General features: G+C 34.5%; 4 protein-coding genes across 4 annotated transcripts; 3 read left to right on the forward strand and 1 right to left on the reverse strand.

The window, feature by feature from the left end:
* Positions 1–891: 891 nt before the first annotated feature.
* LOC108829879 (UDP-N-acetylglucosamine diphosphorylase 1) lies at positions 892–4,661 on the forward strand. Its single transcript, XM_018603466.2, has 15 exons — positions 892–1,254; positions 1,366–1,420; positions 1,506–1,657; positions 2,375–2,414; positions 2,529–2,621; positions 2,708–2,820; positions 2,899–2,973; positions 3,058–3,097; positions 3,176–3,258; positions 3,349–3,426; positions 3,527–3,670; positions 3,777–3,844; positions 3,922–4,036; positions 4,114–4,270; positions 4,375–4,661. Exons 1-15 carry the CDS (start codon positions 1,036–1,038, stop codon positions 4,470–4,472), a joined length of 1,530 nt encoding a protein of 509 aa, XP_018458968.1. The 5' UTR covers positions 892–1,035; the 3' UTR covers positions 4,473–4,661.
* A 2,360-nt stretch (positions 4,662–7,021) lies between these two features.
* On the forward strand, positions 7,022–8,484 carry LOC108839121 (putative F-box protein At5g42430). The gene has a single exon (XM_018611949.2). The coding sequence runs from the start codon at positions 7,097–7,099 to the stop codon at positions 8,318–8,320; it is 1,224 nt and encodes a 407-aa protein (XP_018467451.2). The 5' UTR covers positions 7,022–7,096; the 3' UTR covers positions 8,321–8,484.
* A 1,550-nt stretch (positions 8,485–10,034) lies between these two features.
* On the reverse strand, positions 10,035–11,345 carry LOC130495065 (uncharacterized). The gene has a single exon (XM_056986069.1). The coding sequence runs from the start codon at positions 11,193–11,195 to the stop codon at positions 10,230–10,232; it is 966 nt and encodes a 321-aa protein (XP_056842049.1). The 5' UTR covers positions 11,196–11,345; the 3' UTR covers positions 10,035–10,229.
* A 3,537-nt stretch (positions 11,346–14,882) lies between these two features.
* Positions 14,883–17,827, forward strand: LOC108858299 (transcription initiation factor TFIID subunit 4b-like). Its single transcript, XM_056989834.1, has 11 exons — positions 14,883–14,934; positions 15,040–15,605; positions 15,774–15,898; positions 16,116–16,203; positions 16,290–16,425; positions 16,520–16,575; positions 16,657–16,713; positions 16,772–16,912; positions 17,005–17,073; positions 17,164–17,386; positions 17,522–17,827. Exons 1-11 carry the CDS (start codon positions 14,883–14,885, stop codon positions 17,662–17,664), a joined length of 1,656 nt encoding a protein of 551 aa, XP_056845814.1. The 3' UTR covers positions 17,665–17,827.
* Positions 17,828–23,808: the final 5,981 nt, after the last annotated feature.

Raw genomic sequence — 23,808 nt, forward strand, 5'->3', positions numbered from 1 at the left:
CTAAAAAATCAATAAAACATAATTTTGGATTAATACTTTTATATCAGATCCGACCTGAAACCGATCCAGATATAAACTGAAATTTAATCAAGTATCATTTATATATATATTTTCGAGATATCCAGAACTCTACCTGAAACCAATCCAATGACTTTTAAACTAGAAAAAAAGAGAAAAAAAAACGTGAATCTAAAATTTTAAATAATTAGAAGAAAAACGATATATAAAACCTGGTGAGTTGGGGTATGCACAAATATGATATTCAGATTTTTGAAGGTATTCGTGATCTAATCTATTTCGTCCAAATAATTAGTTATACAATATGATTCTATCCGCAGTCATCTAGATGTTTGGTGTCTCTGGTATCTGTTATATTTAGATTTTTGACCGGATATTCGATTTGATCTTTAAAAATAAATGAAAATTAGAAATAAATAAAATATCTAAAATAATAGAAAAATAATATTTATTACAAATAATTATTTATTTATTTTTAAAATTCGAATAATAATTTAATAAAGTTAGTAAATAAAAATATTCTAGAACTTATATAAAACATAATATATATATATATATATATATATAATTCTTTAAATATACTCATATATCGGAGAGGAAATTCGTTTATAAAGATATTAATAGTTGTGATATTACATATTTGTATTTGATTTGTTATGTGAGTTACGAATATTCAGTTTTTTAATTGAAATCGAAATGAATTACGAATAAAATTAAAATTTACATATGTTTTGCCAACCCATCAGTAAGCAAGGCAGAGGTGATAGAGCCAACAAACTGTCGGAGGACTCTGACAAAATGCATGAAACTACAAAAGGGTAAACGAGTAATTACATAAACTCCAGTTGTTTCACGTCGATTTGTTTTGTTGATTCTTTGTCTTCTTCGCCACTGTTCTTGGCTCGTGTTTAAAACCATTCCTCTTCTCTCCTTCCCAAAATAAAAACAGACCAAACGTCTCTAATCCTCCTAACCTTTGTTTTGGAATTAACTTTTGAGAGATCTAGAGAGAGAGAGATGAGAGACCCGTCGGTGGAGAGAGAGAATGGAGCATCGGATTCAACGGCGGCGACAACAACAACAACGACCACGGCAGAGATAACTTCTCCTCCTCCGATGAATTCACCGCGTCAAGCATTGATTGAGAGATTAAAAGATTACGGACAAGAAGATGTTTTCGCTCTTTGGGACGAGCTCTCACCGGACGAACGAGAGTTCCTCGTTAGAGACATCGAGGTGTGTGTGTATCGGATCTTATCCGTTAGATCAAATCTCAGATTGGTATTAACAAAAAGAATGTTTTAGTGTCACTATTTATAACTGGTTCTTCATTTGGCTATTTTCCAGAGTTTGGATCTTCCAAGAATAGATCGGATCATCAGATGCTCACTTCACTCTCGAGGTTTTCATCAGTTCTCAACTCAAACTACATGCATTGTCTTTTTCGATTTTTATATTTTGTCATAAATCTCTGTTTTTTCTATTAGGTTTGCCTGCGGCGGCGATAGAGCCGGTGCCGGAGAATTGGGTCTCGACGGTTGATGGAAGAACAATGGAAGACAGAGAGAAGTGGTGGAAGATGGGATTAAAGACTATCTATGAAGGCAAACTAGGAGTGGTACTTTTGTCTGGTGGACAGGTACATCTTGTCTTAATCTTTTGTGTTACTTTTTATTTAATACAGCATTGATGCTAATTTTAATTAGTTTAGTTAGGTGCTTAAGATTAATGAGAGTGCCTAATGATTCTCTTGTTGATGGGTTTTCGAATAATGCTTACCTACTTGAGATTAAGACGGCTTTGGTGCGGTCTTTACTTTTAAATAATTTATATACTCTGAAACGGAGAAAGTGTTATTTAGGGGTTATTATAGTGGCAATCATATGAATAATTAGAAACATATATCACTGTCGGTGGGTTTTAATTTTTTTTTTATTAGGTAAGTTGAGTAATGGGGATGTCTAGGAGGAACCTTGCTTAATTACTGTAGAAGAATTCAGACGGATCATGAATGATCACGTGATCTGAAAATATGCTTTTTATAGGATTCCGTAACTTCAATATATAATAAGTTTTCCATATTAAGTTCCTCTGTTTCGTGTGATGTAAGGAAGGTCGAAAATTTCTGATTTTAGACATGTGAGTTGCTTGGAGGAGATTACTTCATTTAATAACTTGAGAATATGTTTCCTCTTTATACTCTTTTTTTTGGACAAATTTTTTCCTCTTTATACTTTTTTTTTTAATAGATTCCGGTTATCCTTTTCTGCCACATTGTTGTGTTTTTGTTAGTACATTCTTCAAATTTCAAAAGTTCTGCTATTGGAAATGATTTTACTATGAAACTATATGACAGGGAACAAGACTTGGAATTTCAGACCCAAAAGGATGTTTCAGTGAGTGCTTCTTATTCTTCACAGTAACAATGCTTGTAGAATTCAGAGCAACTGAAACAGTTTCTTAGAATGCACATATTAATATGGTAGTTATTGACTTAAATTCAATCGCAGATATCGGACTTCCATCAGGGAAGTCGCTCTTCCAGATTCAAGCAGAGAGAATCTTGTGTATCCAAAGACTTGCTGCTCAAGTAGTGGGTGAAGGTTAGACTCATGCCTTCTTTTACAGTCAAATGTTTCTTGTACCACTACACCATATTTTAAAACTCTTTTTGCACATATGCCTTCAGGTCCAACTCGTCCGGTTACAATACACTGGTATATTATGACTAGTCCATTTACTGATGAGGCGACTAGAAAATATTTCTCCAGCCACAAATACTTTGGCCTTGAACCAGATCAAGTAAGATATATGCTTCTTAGTTGTATGCATTTTTCCTTTCATACTGTGTCTGACCAAATGTTGATCACTTGACTACAGATAAGTTTTTTCCAGCAAGGTACTTTGCCTTGCATTTCAAAGGATGGAAAGTTTATCATGGAGACACCTTTCAGTGTATGTACATAATAAGTTGTTTTGTCTTCCTGTTATCTTACGGTTAGTATATTAGTCTTTATGAGTTTACATACATATTATCAGCTAGCTAAAGCTCCAGATGGTAACGGGGGAGTCTATGGAGGTATGTTTACTAATTGATTCTTGTCTTTTGCTTTAATACATTTGTTATTTTTGCTAATTATGATCCAAAATTTTACAGCTCTAAAGTCTTCAAGGTTATTAGAGGATATGGCTTCAAGGGGGATAAAATATGTGGATTGCTATGGTGTTGACAATGTCATGGTTAGTTTTCTAGCCCAGTCTTGAGTCTTTATAGTTGCTTAATTTTCCTCAACTCTGTCTCTTGGATATAAAATGACATCTTGGAAGCAGGTTCGAGTAGCTGATCCTACATTTCTAGGGTACTTTATTGATAAAGGTGCTGCTTCGGCTGCAAAAGTTGTGCGGAAGGTATCTAAGATTATACATTTTCTCTGGCTCAGATAGAATTTAAGACAAAATTCCATAATATTTCCTGACTACCCAAATGTTTTTTGTATGATAATAACAGGCATATCCTCAAGAACAGGTTGGAGTATTTGTTAGAAGAGGAAAAGGTGGACCGTTGACTGTAGTTGAATACAGTGAGCTAGATCAGTCAATGGCTTCTGCTATTAATCAACGAACAGGACGTCTTCAATATTGCTGGAGCAATGTAAAAACCCTTTCTCCCTCTAACATCATCATCTTATAAATTTCACAGCTCATACCAAATTGAAAAGCGCTTATAGAACGTTTTTGTTTTACATTTTTGTCATCAGGTGTGCTTGCACATGTTCACTTTAGATTTCATTAATCAAGTCGCCACCGGCCTAGAGAAAGACAGCGTGTAAGCTCTACAAATACATTCTAAATCTCACAATCAAAACGTTATTATGTGCGTATTAAATGTGCTGGTTTTGGCAGCTACCATTTGGCCGAGAAGAAGATACCATCTATGAATGGATACACAATGGGACTGAAACTAGAACAATTCATTTTTGATTCCTTTCTGTATGCTCCTTCAACCGCACTCTTTGAGGTAAACTATGTCGTTCATTTACACAAAACCATAAACTAAAAAAACAAATATTAAAGTTTGGATTGATGAATGTGTAGGTGTTAAGAGAAGAAGAGTTTGCGCCAGTGAAGAATGTAAATGGGTCCAATTTCGATACACCCGAAAGTGCGAGGCTTTCGGTTCTAAGGTTACACACACGTTGGGTTATAGCAGCCGGTGGATTTCTAACGCATTCTGTGCCTTTATATGCAACTGGTAAAACTCCAAAAACATATTCCCATTATAATTTTTGTTCTTTACGTATATATTTTTATATATTTATTATAATCTAATATGCTGCAAAAATATAAATAAATAAGGTGTTGAGGTTTCACCGTTGTGCTCGTATGCTGGAGAAAATCTTGAAGCTATTTGTCGTGGAAGAACCTTTCATGCACCTTGTGAAATCTCCCTCTAATGATTTTATTTTTGTTTGGTATTGAATGTCTTGTTCTTGTTCACATGTTTTTCTTTTCTTTGCTTTCATTTTTTGTTTTTGCTTTCCGGCCGGTTTATATATAAACTTAAATCTTCCCACGAGAGAGGACTTGGTGTTTTGTATCCATTGTAACATATCTAATAAAAATTTATGATGGTTTTTAAAACTTTTATGTATAGACTATATAGAGCTGTTTTTTTGTTTTATCGTAAGTCAATATCTCACATAAGAGTCCTCAACCAATACGATTCGGCTAAATCCAGTAGAAAAAAACTGTAACTAATTTTTTCAATATATGATTTAAGATAAGCAATTAACTACATAGGGCCGAGACTACTGCGAGAGGCTAGACACACGCACACGCACGCACTACTAGGATATTAGAGATATGTCGGGCCGGAAGATGTGTATCTTACGGACCAAGATTGTGAAGCCCGTGAAACCCATGACGACCTTCAAGACTAAAAGAAAAGACTTGAAGAGCAAGTTAACCTCAAGATATTCTTAGCATATTTCCCTTAAGTGTTTAGGAAATTTAACATTATCTGGTGTTAACATTATGTTAATTATGTTAATGTTATCGCTATATATATTGTTCTCATATTAAATACAATACAATAATAAATCTATTCTATTATATTTTACATGGTATCAGACCGGTCAATCCTTGTGGATCAAAATTAAATTAAAAAGAGCCACCCGATGTTGGGCCACTCTGTGGATGGTATTCCCACAGTTGTCCACGCATGTGCGTGAGAGGGAGTGTTGATGAATAAAGTCCCACATCATTAGTTGGAGAAATAATTAAGTAATATATAAAGGGTTAGGGCCAATCCACTAATTGCCAATTGGTTTTAAGTTGGAAGCCCATAATTACTTTACATGGTATCAGAGCAGACGATTCTTTGGGATCGAAATTAAAACTTCCGCTTTAAAGCTTTGATGGTGTTCATCGGTGGTGTTGACGATGAAGACGGTGAAGATGATCCAGATGACGATGTTGATTCACGTGAAGTTGGTTTTTTTAAGTCCACGTGATTTGCTACTTCTTAATACTATTATTAGGTTTTTTTTTGGGTTTAGTACGTTACCTAGCTTTAAGTCAAAGGTTTTTTTTTTATATTGGTTTTGGTCGGCTGAGTGCAAGAATTTTCAAAAGTCTCGATGGGTTTATGGGTTTGTGATTTCACATGAGTTATTTTGTTTTATGAGATTTATTCTATAGTTTAGAATATTTCATAGTTTGAGATTTATTGGTTATAGTTTAACCATTACGGGAGAGTTCTAGTTGAACGCTTAAATTCTTAGGTCAGTTTTTAGTCCGGTTCATGGACTGTCCAGGTTAAGGACGATTATTTCTGGAGCTGCAGTTGCGCCCACGGGATGTATTCCCATTGTCAAGACCAAAGAAGAGCTGAAGTTTTCATCTCCTTGTCTAAAGTTGAAGTCTATTCCCGGAGGAACCTACTGATTTTTTTTCCTCGATATAGTGTTCACGACATACGTGGTTTGCTTTGTGATTGCAGATTTGCGTGTTGCATCCCACGTTTGTCGTGCGGAGGAGTATTAGAGATATGTCGGGCCGGAAGATGTATATCTTACGGACCAAGATTGTGAAGCCCGTGAAACCCGTAAAAGGAAAGATTTGAAGAACAAGTTAACCTCAAGATATTCTTAGCATATTTCCCTTAAGTGTTTAGGAAATTTAACATTATCTAGTGTTAACATTATGTTAATTATGTTAATATTATCGCTATATATATATGTGTCTTGTATTCTCATATTAAATACAACATAATAATAAATCTATTCTATTATACTTTACATATTGTGTGCTTCACAAATTGGGTTCCGAGATCTCCTGTTGACGCCAGCAAAGAAATGGTGGGCGATGGACAAGTCCTCGTCATCCGAGAAACCATTATGAACTACGACCGACGAAAGCATGGGAGTAAAAATATTGGTCAACTCCTCATCAACATGAAACGCCATTGGAATTTAATGGGAAACATCAAAAAAAGAGTACCGGCAACCAAAAAAAAGAAGAAAATAACTCAGGGAAGCAAGAGAAAACATAATGAAAAAGTAAACCACCTGAACAAGTTAAATAAAGAAAAAGGAAAATCCAAAATATGAGGAGCAGAATGATTGCAAACAAAAAACCGATTCACATTTCAAGCAAGAATGTCTCGACCCCCACCCACATCAATCAAATCATAATAAACTCGTTGAAACGGAATCTCAAACCAGGTTTTGAAGTTTGTAAACCATGGGCGATCTCTATTACTTGTTTAAGACGTAGACGCTGTATTGTAGCCAGTACCAAAATAAAGTCACTTGTGCTTGTTCATCTACAAAGTAAAATAAAATAAAGTCGAATAATATCAGATCACTGGAATAATCTGTTCAGAAATCAAACCAAACCGAACGGGTCACTACAACCCAGATCATTTAGACTTGACGCATTAATAAATTTTGTAACCGGAGAAAACCAGACCAAATTACTCAAAAACATTTTTTTAGCACCAAATCTCACGTTTTGTACCTTAGGTCAGCGCTGCACCAAATCTCAACGTGTATCCTCTCTCCCTACCTTTAGGATCATGGATAGAGGAGGAGAAATCTCAGATTCCATCCCGGATGATCTCATCGTCGAGATATTCTCGAGACTGCCTGCAAAGTCAGCTGCGAGGTTTCGTTGCTTGTCGAAGTTATGGTATTCCATGCTTCACCGTTCATATTTCACCGAGCTGTTTCTGACCAGGTCACGCACTCGTCCACGTCTCTTATTTGTCTTCGAACTATCTGGTAAGTTCAGCGTCTACTCATCGCCCCAGCTTCAGAATCCATATAAGAAGTCTTCTCTTGTAGCCCCGGTCGATTTAGATATGATGTCCCTTGACTTTGATGGCTTCACCTCTGGTTTGATCTATTTCTCTAGTATGTATTTCTGGGACAAGAGTGGTCTGGATCTGGAGAGTTCAAGGCCTGTGATATATAACCCTAGTACGAAACACTATGTTAGCTTACCTAAACAACCGAGAAGTAGACACCGCAGATACATGGGAAGCTTTTTAGGGTTTGATCCGATTGACAAGCAATTCAAGGTATTATGGATCAGGACGACTGGTATATCTTCTTATAAAATTCTGACATTAGGAACTGGGAAAATGAGGTGGAGGAATATCCAATCCCCCTTGAACCATGAGGCTTATAAACCATGTCTATGCATCAATGGGGTTTTGTATTACTTAGCTTCAAGCTCGAGTGATTCGTCTTTTACTCCTTTGTTAGTTTGCTTTGATGTTAGGTCTGAGAAATTCAAGTTTATTGACGCTGAGTTCTTTGCTTATATCCGCACTCAATTTATAAACTACAAAGGTAGATTTGGTGTGACTCAATGGAAGAATGATGGTGAGTTGCGTGTGTGGGTCTTAGAGGATGTAGAGAAACAGAAATGGTCCAAAAATGTATACACATTCCCGGCTATTAATGAAATTGTTGGTGTCGCTGGAGCAACATCTACAGGTGATATTGTTTTGTCGATGAGATATCGTACATCTAAACCATTTTATGTTTTCTACTTCAATCTCGAAAGGAACACTCTCCAGAGTGTTGAAATCCAAGGTTTTGGAGAATGCGATGATGAGAATAGTTATAGCGTTAATGTCTTCGTGGACTATGTAGAGGATCTTAATCTTAACGATGCCAAATACCTCAATTCGATCAAAGGTCAAAACCACAAAGAAAACTCTGCAACTACGCTATCTTTGAAGAACAAGCAGCAGACAACCTTCCTGCTGAACAAGTTACGTACAAACTATTAGCAAAGTTGTAGTGAGGACATGTGCTGTGAATTGTTGTTTGACTAATCTGATCTTGGAGGCCAAGTGACATTCATGCATAACAACAAGTGTCTAGCTGTTTTTGGCTGTGATTTCTTATTTACAGATTTGGTGTGAGCTATTTTGTTTTTTTCTGGTTATAATTGTGGTGCTACTAAGGAACTGGGAGCGAAGTAGCAAACTAGTATTTGTTTTATCTTACATTGCGCTTCCTATAACGCGTTTTTCATGTTATTCGTGTTTTTAAGACCTCTATAATATTCTTTTTTTTTACTTTGTTTATATGAATTTACGACAGAAAAATAACCATCGTCCCAGTCTCCTACTTAAACAAATCTCATCAGAATAATTGGATATTTCAAGCTGGAGTGTATTTGTTAGATAACATTTACTAGGTTTTTCTTCACGTGTGGGAACTTGGATAACCAAAATGCTAGAAACTACACCAACATTGGAGCTCCACATCTTAAAGAGCGTGGTACTTAAAAGGGTACAATCCCAAAGTGATATTCTGCACAAAGCTCATAAAAGGATGTTCCAACCTGAGGAACATCCAAAATGCTTTGATTAATGGGATCGTAAGATAGTATTGATGATAGGAAGAGGGTTTCTCCAAAACGTGTTAATACTATGTGTAATAAGATTCATATCAGTGGTTAAATATTCGGTTATGAGAATCTGTTCGAGAGTTTAGTCATGTCAGATATTCAATCAATCAAGTTGACGGTTGATTTCTATCTTATGTTATCGTCAATATAGATCTAAGCATGTTTCTATAACTTATGTGGTTTATTTGAATTTAAGTTCATGTAACTTATTTGTATTTATTTTTAATTCAAGATGACATGGACACAAATTTATAATTGAAGAAGTGCGCACGAAAAGTTAAATCTGTAATAAGTAATTCTCTCCTAGTTGGTGCATCAGAATTGTGTAGATTTGGCTTCCCCCTACTTTTGTTAGCAGGACTAGTTGCCTTCGTTTTCTCACGGTAAGCAGGGTCCCCTGGGGTCTTGGACTGAAAATCGGGTTTCAGTCATCCACAGTACGTTGATAAGAGAGCTTCGCGGCTTTTATTTGTTTGCTTTGGACGATGATTTTTGGTGGTTTAACTGGGTTGTGTTTTGTGAAATTTGTTCATGTGGTCGTTTGTCTTAAGTTTTGTTGTCTGTGAAAGTTCTTGTTAAGACAAAGCGCTACATGCTCCTCTCAGCTTTGTTTCTTTGTGGGGTTTTTGTATCCACTGACTATTGGCTATGGCACTGGATTGTCCTTGGACTAGTGTCGATTATGTAATCGCCATTTCCACTAGGCCAAGAATGAAATCAATAAAACATTAAATGTAAAAATAAGATAAAAAACTATTCCTTCTTCTTCGATTAGACTTTTTTTCCATTAGGTTTGGCTACACCAAACCTTTCACACATGAACAAAATTCAAACTTAGTAACACTATGAAATAAACTAAGGTATCATAAATCTCATATTACCTAAACATAGCATAGGTTGCAAAGGTCAAAAAGCCTACTTATGAAAGCTAGCTTACCAACTAAAACTAGTCCTGGTCATTTTAAGTATCTACAAACCAGTACTTTCCCCCAGGTTTATATACATCCAAGCAAAACCTCCCACAAGGATAAAAGACTTAATTTTCACAAACAATAATGATCAGAAATTCAGAATAACCAAAACTCAAATATCCTTAAAATCATGGATTAACCAAATCAAAACACTAACAAAGAGTGCTGAGTCTGTACATAAACATTACATTACATTACTAATACTTCATTCAGATTCGACATCTCTACTTCTTCTCCTTCCTCGCCAATCTTACATAGCTTATAAAAGAGACGGAAAAGATATGAAGAAACAGTACCAGAATCTCTTATGCTTCAAATGTCTAAATTCTCCAACTGAATGTTGCTCTTAAGAGGCACATAATCACCAAGATAGCCACCAAGATGATCATACAAAGCCGTCTTATCAATCGCCTGATGATGATAACTCTTGCAAACATAATAAAACACACTCTGAACCAACAAACCCACAAGATTCACCACCACAAGAAAACCAACAAGCAAACCACCAACAAGAGTCCTAGTCAAAGTCCCATACTTCCCTCCACCATGAACCACAATCGATCCAAAAGTAACTCCAATCAACCCACAGAGCAAAAGGTAAACAAAGACCAACCCCATAGCCATCTTAACCTTCCCTTTGAGAAGCTCATAAGCTTTTCTCATGGCAGCGAGTCCATAAACAGGCTCAAGAACAGAGATCACGCTACCTAGATGCCACAACGCAGTGAAATAGACATGAACACCGAAGTACAGAACAGCGATCAACAGTCCGGCAATAACCGCTAAGCCTACGCTGTTCATGTCCAGAGCGACGAAGAGGATCACCAGGAAGACAAAGAAGACGGCGTTGTAAGCGAACATCAAGAGAGCAACCCAGAGGAAAGTGATCAAGAGTCGTTTAAAGACTTTGGGGATGGCGGAGATGGTGGAGGAGAAGGAGACTGGCTTCCCGGTGTAGAGAGAAGCGACGGTGAAGACCACGGCGGCGGTTGAGAGGAGAGAGAAGGCGAAGAGGAAGATGAGGTAGCTGAACTGGAAGATGAGGAGCTTGGTCCAGTCGTGACGGGAACGATCCGAGTTAGGAGGGTCGGAGGTGTCGAGCTTGGCGAGAAGAGGCTGGGTGAAGAGGGAGTGAGCGAGGATGGCGAAGGAGAGAGGGAAGATGAGGGATAAGGTGATGAGGTAGAAGGTTCTTGGAGATCGTTTCTTGATTGAGATGGATTCTTGGAGGAGCTGAGGAATCGTCAAGAACTGGAGCTCTTCTGGCTGGAGATCCATGGCGAGTTGTTGGAGATCTGGTGAGAGCTAGAGAGAGAGAGATAAAACAGAGGAGAGATGATTATACACCGACGGGTCAATATCGAAATATTGAGAGGCAGATGAGTAATCAAGAAGATGAAGACTTTTCTTGGAAACTTCTGGGAAACTCTTAAAACACGTTTAATGTTTCTACCACTACTTTTTAACTAATTCTTTTTGTTGTCTTTTTACTTTAATTTTTTATTTAATATAGTTATTATTAGCTTTATTTATGGTAAAATATGTAATAACTGGTCAAGTCTTATTCTATGAGAAGAGTTCTTTTTGCATGATGCTGAGACGCAATCTTGGAAACAGGCTTAAGACTTTCACATTTTAAGTACTTACTTTTTAACATTTAATCCTTATTTTAGGTCTGTTCGTTTGGTTGCCGCTGGTTTCTGCATCGGCGTCAGCGTCGGCGTCGGCGTTGGCGGCTGAGTCAAACTTGTTTATCTGATGTTCGTTTCATAGACGCCGACGCCGACGCAAACGCCGACGCAGATTGTTGTTCGTTTCAAAGACGCAGGAAATTGACGCCGACGCCGACGCATGAAGCAGAATTAAGTGCTGTTCGTTTGATAAAAGCTGCGGCTATTATCATTTTATTCATATTTTATTTTTAAAAATTTGTAATATTGTCTTTTAAATAAATAAAATGTAGTTTAAATATATTTACATCCATAAAAATATTATGTTTACTTGGTAATATTTTTTTGGTCAAATATACAAATATAACAATATTTTGTCATAAAACTAAATCATACATTTAATTTTCGAAATTAGCACTTCAAACAAATAAGGCAAATATGTGTTACAGATAAAAAAAAACATGAAATTAAGTTGGTTGATAAAAAAATATTATTCACTTTATTAAAAACAAATTAAATTTGACTATTAATAATTATATTTCTTTATTTTACAGTTGATTATTTAAAAAAATCATTAATCCCTCTAATAATTAAGTATAGTTGCAATATTAGGATAATATTAAATTTAAATTTAAACATAGATATAATATTCAAATTGTATATTAAAATTCTAAAACAACATTTTATGTAATAAACAAAAAAAAATATGTCAATTTTTTCTATTTGTGAAAGTAAGTAATAATATTTTTTGGATTTTCTTGCCTTGTGCAATCGGACTATATTCTGCACTGCCTCCAAGTGAGAAGTATATAAATCCCTTGGAGTGTGTATTGAAATAAACAAGTTCAAAAAGTTGCAATATAATTAAACTTGATCAACATGTCAAGAAAAACATGTCAAGAAAATTAAATCTGATATAATTATTTTAATTTAATGGTTTAAAGTTCTAATTGTTTGTTTGTTTTTATGTTTCTCTTTTATTTATGTGTAAGGTTGTTCATATAACATATAAAACGATCAAAACTACGAGGATAGAAGTAAAAATGATGTTAAAAATAGAAGTGAAAAGGATAGTAAAAAAAATAGAAGTAAAAAGAAGAAGAAGCATATTGTTGGTTTAATTAACTAAGTCTTATAAAGTATAAAAAATAGAAGCATATTGTTCCTTTATCAAAGTGTTTTCATAGATTGAAAAGAAGGCAACTTAACTAAGTCTTATAAAGTATAAAAAATCTCTTAACAAGTAAATTAAGTTTTTTTTATAGGTTTGTATTATGATTACTAGTCTATCTTCTAGTCTTTTTTTTTTTGATCAAACAGTCTAGTCTATAGGTTTACATTTATAGGAGATTGACTGGTTAGTTTCTTCCACTGGATCGCAGGTGGAGAAATATCTGATGGTCCAATCGTTAAAAGTCGGTATCAACTTTATAATACAAAAGTTGTAGCTTCATGAAAGAAAAGAATTTTTTACATCTAAAAACACTTCTATTTACACCTATTTACAACTTCATAATACTAAAGACACATTTTGATTTTCTATTTACACCTAAAAACACTTCTCATATGTGACACACATATTTTATGTGGTTTGTCTTTTATATCCCTAAACTAAACTAACTATACATAATTATTTTATTGGAATTTTCTCATTTTCATACATATAAAATAAACACAATTGATACAATAAATTATATTTTTTTTCCATATTTTAACATCCACTTTCGTATATGTATTTTATATATTTTAACAATTATATAAAATACTTCAACATAAAAAATATGGATGTGGATGTTAAGATGTAGGCAAACTTTTTTGTTTTGACTAGGCATGGATATTAGGAGATTGTTTGACTAACAAGTAAATACTCACACCACCGGAACAAAACAAAAGGGTACAAATATATATAAACTGTTAAAAGATAAAAGATAAAATAGTGATTATCCATTTACTCAGATATTTTACTTGAAGTAAAAGTATCTTGGAGAAAAAGTAACGTGGAGAGAAAGGACATTATCTCTTTATAATTTTAATGTTTTCCTCTTTGGTTTAGATTTAAGGTTTTTTCTTTTACGTTAGATTTATGATTGATTGCTACTTGGCCTTTATAAGGGGTTTTAATGATAAAAAGGAAATTAAAGTAAAATCAATACTATTAATTCTTCAACATGTCCAATTGATATGGGTTAGGTCCAATTTAAAAAAGTGGCATCCAAATATAACTAACTAAAGTAATCGTATAATAATAATAAGAAAACTGCATAACTTAATATATAGTCAACCTCCATAACCACTAAATTCTATTTTTAAGAGCTACAAATATTGCAACATAAATGTACGAATATATATATTTTTGTTTCATTTTCTTTACTCTTTTACTTCACCTATTAATTATCCTATATCTAATTCCAAAATCATAGTATTTATTTAACAACCAAAAATATTCAGGAATCAAAATATAACTTCCTTCTACATATACGATATGGACTAATATACTGTATTTATGTATTTTTTCCTTACTCCTATTTTATAAAATATAGAAAGTGGATATGTATGTATACATGTAGGTTTTCTATGAAAGACTCATGTGCTTGAACTAAATTTTACAAAATATTAATAACTTTTTCAGTATTTAAATGTCTATTGTAAATAATAAAATTAAATTTTAAATCTAAAATAATCTAAAAGTAAAACATAAAATTATAATTGATAATTGATAACAAAAATAAACTAATACCAAATCATAACAATTAGATTTGTTAATAGATTCATAATCCACAAGATCATATATATATATTTTTTATATAAAAACCAAAAATCTAATTTCCTAATTAGAATACAAACATATTCCAATAATATAATTAAAAATCTAAAAGGTTAATAATTAAAAATTACGTATTGGTTTAACCAGTGGTTCAATTGGTTACCGAGTTTTGAGTTTTAGCGGATTTTCATGGGTTTTACCGGGTTTCCGTGGGTTTTACCGAGTTTCGTGGGTTTTACCAGATTATTAAACAATGATGTTTTTCCTAACTCAAACTGAATTACATACCAGATCCACGGGTTTGCCGGTTTAATCGCGAATCCGGATCGGTTTCAAAATATTGTGTACAAGTGTATAGTTATATAACATCACAAATTCAATATAATTATCAAAACTTTTAACTAATAATTTTTAAATATAGTAAATATGATTATAAATAAAACACAAATAAAAAATTAAAAACAAAAAATATACCCGCCCTCTGAAGCTTGAGTCAGAATCTAGTAATTCTTAATTTGTAATCTGTGCTTGATGATACAGGAAGCTTACAACCAGGGGAAAAAGGGAATTCAAGCTCATACTGGTATTAATTATATTCATTGATGCATTCTTACTTTCACTTTCACGATTATTATCATAAAACTTCAATCTCAGAAATTTTTACCTGATTAAATCTCTTCAATCGCAGAAATCAATAATCAAAAATCTCAGTCCGATCCTCGTGGAGTGGTCCACCTTAACCAACTTCCTTCGTCAACAGGCAGTTCAGTTCCTGTGCAGGGACTTACAAATCATCCTCAGCATAACCAGATGCAGCGACCACCAAGTTCTTTTTCTATGTATACCAGCTCCGGTAGTTTTCACTCATTCCCGGGTCCAAGCACCAATGTTTCTGGTTCTTCTTTGAGACCACACCTTCATGATTCCCATATGAGACATGTGGCACATAACCAGACTGTGGGATCAACTGGTCCTGGAGCACCTCCCCAGTCTACCACAAACATGATGACTATGCCTAAGTTTGAGAGACCTGCTTCTGTTAATGATCCTAGTAGGGTTCAGGGCGGCGCTTTCCAGAACAGCTCATCGTTGCCTCTAAATTCTGCACCTAGTCAAGGATCATCACTGTCCCATGTGAAGCAGGAAAGTTTTGAACAGAATAAGGCAGCCCCAGGGACTTCGAAGGAGGATTTAGAGAAGGAGTCCTCTAGAATGGTTTTATCCGCACCTAGAAACATGGACCCTAACACAGCAGTAAGAGAGCTTATTTTATATATAGATTTCTGATAAATAAAAGTCCTTTTCAAAGACTCTGTTTGCCTCTTCTTTTGGAGCTTTTGGGGCAACCTTGGGTTCTTTAAAAGCCTTGCATATGTTCCTTGGTATTTTCAACAATCTTGAAATTTTTTTTGTGTCCATCAGATGAATTCTCGTGGTCCGTTGGGTACGTCACAAGCAGGTTTTAATGCTAGGATGCCACCCAAGAAGCAAACTGTCGGTCAGAAGAAACCACTTGAGACATTAGGTTCTTCACCGCCACCACCAAGGTAATTGAGCTGCTGCCTTGATCTATCACTCATGTTTTGAAAGAGGGAATTATTATTAACAGCTTTCTTAAGTCTCTTTTTTACGTTATCCATTCAAAACTATAGTTGGTGTTTCGTTGTGTGGATTTTACAGCTTAAAGAGCTTCTCTTTTTTTTTTTTTTTGGTTCTCAAATATAAAATTATAACCGTAGTTTTTTTGCATGGATCAACTTGCAGCAAGAAGCAAAAAGTGGTACCGAATTCTGTGGATCAAAGTATTGAACAGCTCAATGATGTCACTGCAGTCAGTGGTGTCAATCTCAGGGTGAGCTTTGCGTTTCCTGACAGCTTCAGTTTTCACTTTAAATCTGGTTGTGTAGTACTGAATTTTGCAGTCTGCATTGATTTTAGGAAGAGGAAGAACAATTATTTTCTGGGGGCAAGGAGGATAGTCGTGTTTCTGAAGCATCTCGTAGAGTTGTGCACGAAGAGGAAGAAAGATTTATTTTGCAGAAAAGTCCACTGCAGAAAAAGCTGGCAGAAATTAGTTGGGATACTTCCTTTTTTTCTTATCTCTTACATTCTAGGTTGCTGAATTACTTGGAGAAGAAACTTATATATGTTTTTTTCATATTTGGCAGTGGCGAAAGTTGGGCTAAAGCAGATAGGCGTTGATGTTGAACGGTGCTTGTCTTTGGTACAACTTCGTGTGTATATTGTTTGCTTACTTGTGGTTTTTTTTTTGTACCCTTTTTTTTTGACGCATTTGCGCTCTCAGTGTGTGGAGGAAAGGATGCGAGGACTATTATCTCATATCATTCGGTTGTCAAAGCAGGTCAGTCTAACTCTTTCTTTGGATCTAATCTTTTCTGAAACTAACAGTGTTTCTGCAGCGGGTTGATACTGAGAAATCTAGACACGGGACCTTCATCACGTCAGATATTCGGCTACAAATCAACGAAATTAACCAGAAGGTGAAAGAGGAATGGGAAAAGAAACAGGCTGAAGCAGAAAAACTTAAGAAACCAAGCGAGGTATTTTCTGACCTCATCATTATCTATTTTCTTTGTTTTAATATATTGCATACAAAGTTTTTTTTTTTTTTTTTTTTTTGTCATTGATGCAGAGTGAAGAAGGTGATGGTGGAGTGGATAGTGAGAAGGAGAAAGAAGACAACCGTTCAAAGGGTTTGAAGGTATGGAGAAATTAATAATCACAATTTGTAGCCACATTGTATTTTACCTTTTGCAATGTTCGTTGAAAAGTAGTTTTGAATATGTGAAAGGGAAATAAAGAGGACGACGACAGAATGAGAACGACAGCAGCAAACGTTGCTGCTCGTGCTGCTGTTGGAGGAGATGACACGTTTTTGAAATGGCAATTAATGGCAGAAGCTCGTCAGAAGTCTGTATCTGAAACTGGAAAAGACGGGAATCAGAAAACTACTTCAGGTGGAGGAAGAAACTCCAAGGAGAGACAAGATGGTGGACGTCGGTTTTCTGGACCTGGTGAGTCTTAACTCTACTTTTACCGCTTTTAGTTTAAAAGAGCTTTTCTTTGCCAAAAAACACATTACTCTTTCCCTAAGGTAAAAGCTTTAAGGTTTTGGTCTTATATAATAAGCTCTGGATTCGTATTTCCAGGTGGTCGAAGATTAGGGAAGAACCAAGTTCCATGGCTTCAACCAAAAGTGGTGAGGACAATATCGGCGAAGGATGGGGTTGCTGTCCTGGAAAGAGAGCCTCAGATGTCTAAATCCACTTTAATGTATCGATTAATTCAATAGAAAAGCTTCACTGTCACAGAATCATTATATTTGCTTGTTACATGTGTTTCAATTAGGCATATACATTTTACCCTGTATCCGGTGTTGGACCATGATTTGACCTGAGATCATGTCAAGACCGTAAGATCGACCAACTTTCTAGTGCTGGTTATTATTATTATTTTTTTGTCAACCTCATTGTCTTATTAATTCCCAAGAGTTAAATGAGTACAAATAAGAAAGAAAAATAATTGGGCAGTTTTATATTTTTTATTATATAATAAAGTAGTTTATGCTATCAACATAGTTTTTTCTAGCTTTTTTTTTTTTCCTTCTTTTCCTAAACGAGATAAGTCAGTTTGTAACTAATTTTTTGGTTAACTAAAAATAGTGGGTCCCATGTATCTTTTTTTTTCATTTTTTCTACATGAATTTTTTGTTCTTCTTTTTATAAAATGAATGTTGTTTTTCTAGAATTTTTTTCTGAAAATATGTTTATAATCTATCTTTTGAGATCTGTCAACCTATAGTTTTGAGAGCCGTCGCTAAGGAACATCAAAGCTCGCTCATGTTGTACACATGTACACGCTTGTTCTGTGTACACTCTAGCAAAGTTTTACAAATACACCAAAAAAACTTTAAAAAACCAACATCAAGAAATGAGGTTTATAATCAGAGCATTACACAACCCAATAAAAAATGTCATTAATATCTATGTTTGCAAGTTTTTAACGTGTATAGTTATATTAATTATAATTTTAGTGTACATAGTGATGTGTTCTATTTTTATAGGTTTTAGCTATTTATTTTAATCATTTTGTGTGTAAATGTTGCATTTAGGTACAAATAGAAGTTTCATGTGTACATTAGAAGTTAATCAGTGAAAATTTAGTGAAAATTTAGTTAGGAAACTATACCTTAGAAGTTATATCTTAAAAGTTTTAATGATATACAATATACACAAATGAAAATGTGCACATATAAACATATAAGCATATAAATATGTACACATGTACACATATGTACACATATGTACATGTACATATGTACACATATGTACATGTACATATGTACATGTGTAATAATTATAAGTCTTTACTATAATGTCCATATAATGATTTTTTTATTAAATTAATCTGTAACCGTTTATAATTGAAAATTTTGGCGAATTTGAATTATAAGAGTTTAAATTACTTTATTTTCCGGTTTTGTGGAAAATATGATTTTACGCCAGATTGCTTTAGTGATATACAATGTACACAAATGAAGATGTGCACATGTACACATGTACACATGTACACATGTACACATGTACACATGTACAAATGTACACATGTACACAAGTTTACATGTACACATGTAAACATGTACATATGTATATATTACGAGGATATTTTTGCAATTTGGAAAGTTAAAAATCGAATAGTAAATTTCCAGAAGTTCAAAAACATGTTCGTGTAATCATGGAATGTATGGTCTTTACAATTAAAAAGCAAGGAGTCAATTTGAAAGAGATATATTTGCAAATCGAAAATCATGAGAGCATAAATTAATATATTTAAAAGTTGAGGGATCATATATGAAATAAAACTAAAAGTGGAAAAAAGAATAAAAATGAGATTAAAGAGAGAGAAGAGAGAGAGAAGGAAAAAAAAGAATTAAAATTGTGGAACCCATTTAGTTGCAAGAGTAAATGTAGTTAGTTTATACTTTCCAAAAACTACTCTAAAAGCAATAACCGCCCTATATTGTAATAAAAAACTTAATACTGCCATATGATGAAAATAACTCTAAGAAAGAGCAAACACATATTATACACAGAAGAACACGTGGAAGCTCAACAACAAAAGATAAAAATCGTGTCAAGTTGAAGACATGCATCTTGAGAGGTTCATCTCCGCCGGCTTCGATCTTCATCTCCGGTGACACAATCAATCAGCCGTCGTATTCACTAAACTCAATCTTCGGCCATCAACCCTCTTCTAGTCGGGAACTCATACATCACAAATTGTTAAATTTGCGAACACCGAACACTTAATCGATTTAACGGAGATTCTTTGCCGGACTATCTTCAACAAATACCAACTCTACTGAAACTCTCATGCGTCAATCAAGATAATTCCAATACCTTCATCCTCTTTTTCGTCCGAAAAACTTTACTCCCCACCATAGACAACAATTTTTAAAAGAGAAAATATCTATACTCGTAGAAAACGATTCTGAGAATAATTGGAAAACTAAACATAAAAAGAACAGAACATCTCTGTTTGAGGTCAAAGACCCAACAAAATCGCTGAACGAAGAGAAATCCAATAAACAGAAAAAGAAAATCTCGGAAGAAAAAATTCGATCTAGGATCTAAATATATTACAAACAAAAAAGGTTAACATGATTTCCCCTCCCCTCTCCTACCCCCGAATGATCTGAGTTTGATAAGAGAGGTGGAGAGTGTAAAACCTAGATACGCCGAAAACACAAGACACAAAGTAATTCGAAGAACACATATCTCTTTTATTAGAAATTCTTTACATAATTTTTCACAGACTTGTTTGATCTGAAAAATTACACAACTCGACACTGACCGATTCCTAACTCGTAGCTTGCTTGACTCAACACCTGTTGATCAAATCTTTCAACTCACTCAGCTATGAAAACCCCAAAACATATTTCTCTCTAAGAATTACAACATCAAAAGCTCTAACCCTAATCTAGGAAAATTCAAGATATATATTAAATAATATTTTTCTAATATTTAATATAATATTTCATATATTTTAACATCATCCAATCTTCCTATTTATGATCTAATAATATTTTTTAAATGTTTATTTCGTCGACCAAACATATGAAAATATCCTATATCATTGCATCTTGTAGTTTTCTTTTTATTCTCCAAAGCGTGTGTCACATATAGTTCTCCATGTGTAACACATGTACATGAACCAAAACTCCACCACTGCAGAAACTTCTCAAGCTCCAAGTTCTTCAACTTACAGTTTCTCCCTTTTCCACTGAGTTTTACAACTCAAACTCAGTAACCTCTAAGCATAATATGCATCATACATCCCATTAAAGCAATTTTCAAACTCCCCTAAATTAAGTATCATCTCCCCTGCTTGAGTGAAAATCTATGTGAAAACTTCATGATACTTGTTGGACCATCAAAACTCCCAGTACCTCCCAGACCATCGAACTAGTTCTTCAAGCTCAGTATATTGATCATACATTCGAGTGTATGACACACTGGTATGCTCGTGTGACACACCTTTCGTAAACTTAGGATATAGATTCTTCTTAGTTATCCATACATGTCCATACCTTTTGGGTTCCACGTAACAAATATTCATCCTCTAAGCTCGCTTAATCTGGTTTCTACGAAAATAACATAAAGCAACACTATGTCCGATCTTACCACAAAAATGACAACCACTCCTTCGCTTAGCAACAAATTTTATGTCTTGTATCTTTGTAGTCACAATGTTTGCTTGGGTCTCATCCTTGCATTCAGCTTAAACAACTGGGATTGAGCGCTTTACAAACTTGGTTTCTTCATTCTTCTCAACCGTCTGAGAACTGCTTCCATGATAATAGTGTTTTCCATTGAACAAGAATCAATTCCCACAAGGTGTGCTTTGATTTTCTCTTGTCTCTGTCATTGACCCTGATATTTCTTCAGCTTTTATGAACCTTATCCCTTCAGCTTCGTCATAATTTTGTGAAGTTGACCCTTGATAACCAAAACCCCAACTGATTTTTGGAGACTGTCCGATTGACAAAATATGATCCAGAGTTGCTGATCCAGTGTTCAACATCCTTACTTTCTTGTAGTTCTCAGTAAGTTGTCTTTCTATAAGCTGGCTCTTCTCAAGTTCTTGATTCAGTAGCTGTTTCATCTGATGAAATTTTATTTCAGACTCTTGTTGGATGCGGTTCTGATCTGCAATAACTCTTTTAAGAGACTGAATCTCATCTTCATCACCATTTTCTGTCATCCCACACTTCGAAGCACTCTTCGTATAAGTCTTTTCCATCTGTAGGATGTCGACTTGAGCTTTTAAGATATATTTATCCTTGATGAGCTGTAGGTTTTCGTGACTGAGTTCTGTAAATTGACCAAAGAGTACCTTATACTCAGCTAGAAGATATGCATCTAGATCACTTTCTGTATAACTGTGTGACGCATCTGAACTGGTGTGTGACACACACGACGCACGAAATTCACCTTCAGTGATGTCTTTTTCAGATCCTATAACTCCATGAAGAGACACGAAATTGAGAGCATCTTCTTTTCTTTCTGGCTTTTTATCAGTGCAACTTCTCTTCATCTTTATCTTCTTTGTGTTCACACAATCTGATTTTATGTGCCCATTACAATTACATCCATTACACCTTGATTTATTTTCTCTTGAATGATGGACAATCTGTTTTGACATGTCCAATACCATGACAATTAAAACACACCACTTCCTGTCTTTTCTGTCCTTCTTCTTTTCTAGGCAATCTGTCGTCGGACGTCTTAGACATAAGATCTATGGTTTCTTTAAGTTTCAGAATCATAAGGTGAATATATTCTTCAATTTTTTGAGCTCTTTTTGGATGTCTTCACCAACTGTTTCTCTAGAGTCTTAAGCAGGCTTTGAGAATTTAGATTACAGTTTCATCTCCTCAGCCTTTCATATCCCTATTACCTCAGCAAACTTGAGTTCATCAGTGTTCATCGTCAAAGTTATCACCGCTTTGTGTGCTGTAAACTTAGCAGGTAAACATCTCAAAAGTTTCTTTGATCACCAATTTTGCATCTTCATATTTTTTTACCTAAAGCTTGTGCTTCATTGTCTATGGAGCTGAGCTTGGCACTGAAGTCTCATCATCGGCCATCCTTATGTTTTCCTCATCATTAGCTGAGCTGATTGTCTATTTTTTTTGTTTTTTTTTTGGTTTATCAAAATCAACCCCATTCGAATTATTTGAAAGTTTGATTCGGAACCAGTTTGGGTTCTATCAGGTTCGGGTCGGAGTTAGTAAATCTTCAAAGAGCCGATATAACCCAATGTACTTTCGGGTTTGGGTCCCAATCGGTTTTTCAGTTTAAAATACCTGATTCATACTTACTTTATAACCAAAACATAAGTAAATTCGGTTCTTCAGGTTTAAAATACCTGTTTTGAACCTTTTGTAACAAAAACATATGTAAAATTAATTCAAAAATAATAAAAGAACATCAACCGTGATCATTCAAAATCAAACGAAATGGAACAAATTTATTAAAAAAACAAAATCTAAAACGAAAACCAAGTTCTCATGACATAAAAAACATTGTTTAGTGAAAACATAATCAAAATATAAATATTTTAAGATTCAACAGTCACCTTAAACCATCAACCTTCATGTAATAGAACCACCAACCTTCATGTAATATATACGTAATTAAATGTTCAATGTATCTTAATATATTTTGAATACTATTATTAGAAGTTGAGATCATATTTTGTACAAGATTTTTTTGGGGTTTGAATGTTTCAGATTCTATCAGATATCCATTTAGATTGGAGTTCGATTCAGATAATACTCATAATCCGAAATGCCATAAAACAAGATCCATTCGGTATTTATGTCGGGTTCGGATTGGTTCAGATTCATTTATATCGGATCGGATTCGGTTTATTTGTCCACCCCTAGTTTTGACACCACAAAACGTGGATATGGATTCGGATAACCAAAACCCTCACAAAAAATATTTTGAGCATAGATTCATGTTAACAAGATTTTGAGAATAATTGCTAAATTAGGAAAGTGATGATCTTTGTGGCAGAAATTCTGTCAAGCATCCACACATCACCATCCACGCATTACCAATCCATGTATCACTCTTCTGCACATCACTCATCCAAGAATCACTAATTCACGAATCTCAGTTGGACAAATACGACTACTCCAAACGAGTTTTTTGATATTTGATGGTAAAGCTTCAATCTAATCAATTTTGACATACATTATACTCTCAAATTAGCTTCTATCTATATAGATTTTCTTGTTCATATGCGTTGTTTCACCCACCTAGAACAAAAGCATTGAACTCTACGTCTTTGTCTATCTCACCAACTAATAAAGTTTTAATCTCAGTCTTAAAATTTACAGCATGAAATTTTTAGAATCTTTGTATTT

Source organism: Raphanus sativus, chromosome 1 (assembly GCF_000801105.2).
Source record: "Raphanus sativus cultivar WK10039 chromosome 1, ASM80110v3, whole genome shotgun sequence".
In the NCBI taxonomy this organism is placed as follows: Eukaryota; Viridiplantae; Streptophyta; class Magnoliopsida; order Brassicales; family Brassicaceae; genus Raphanus; species Raphanus sativus.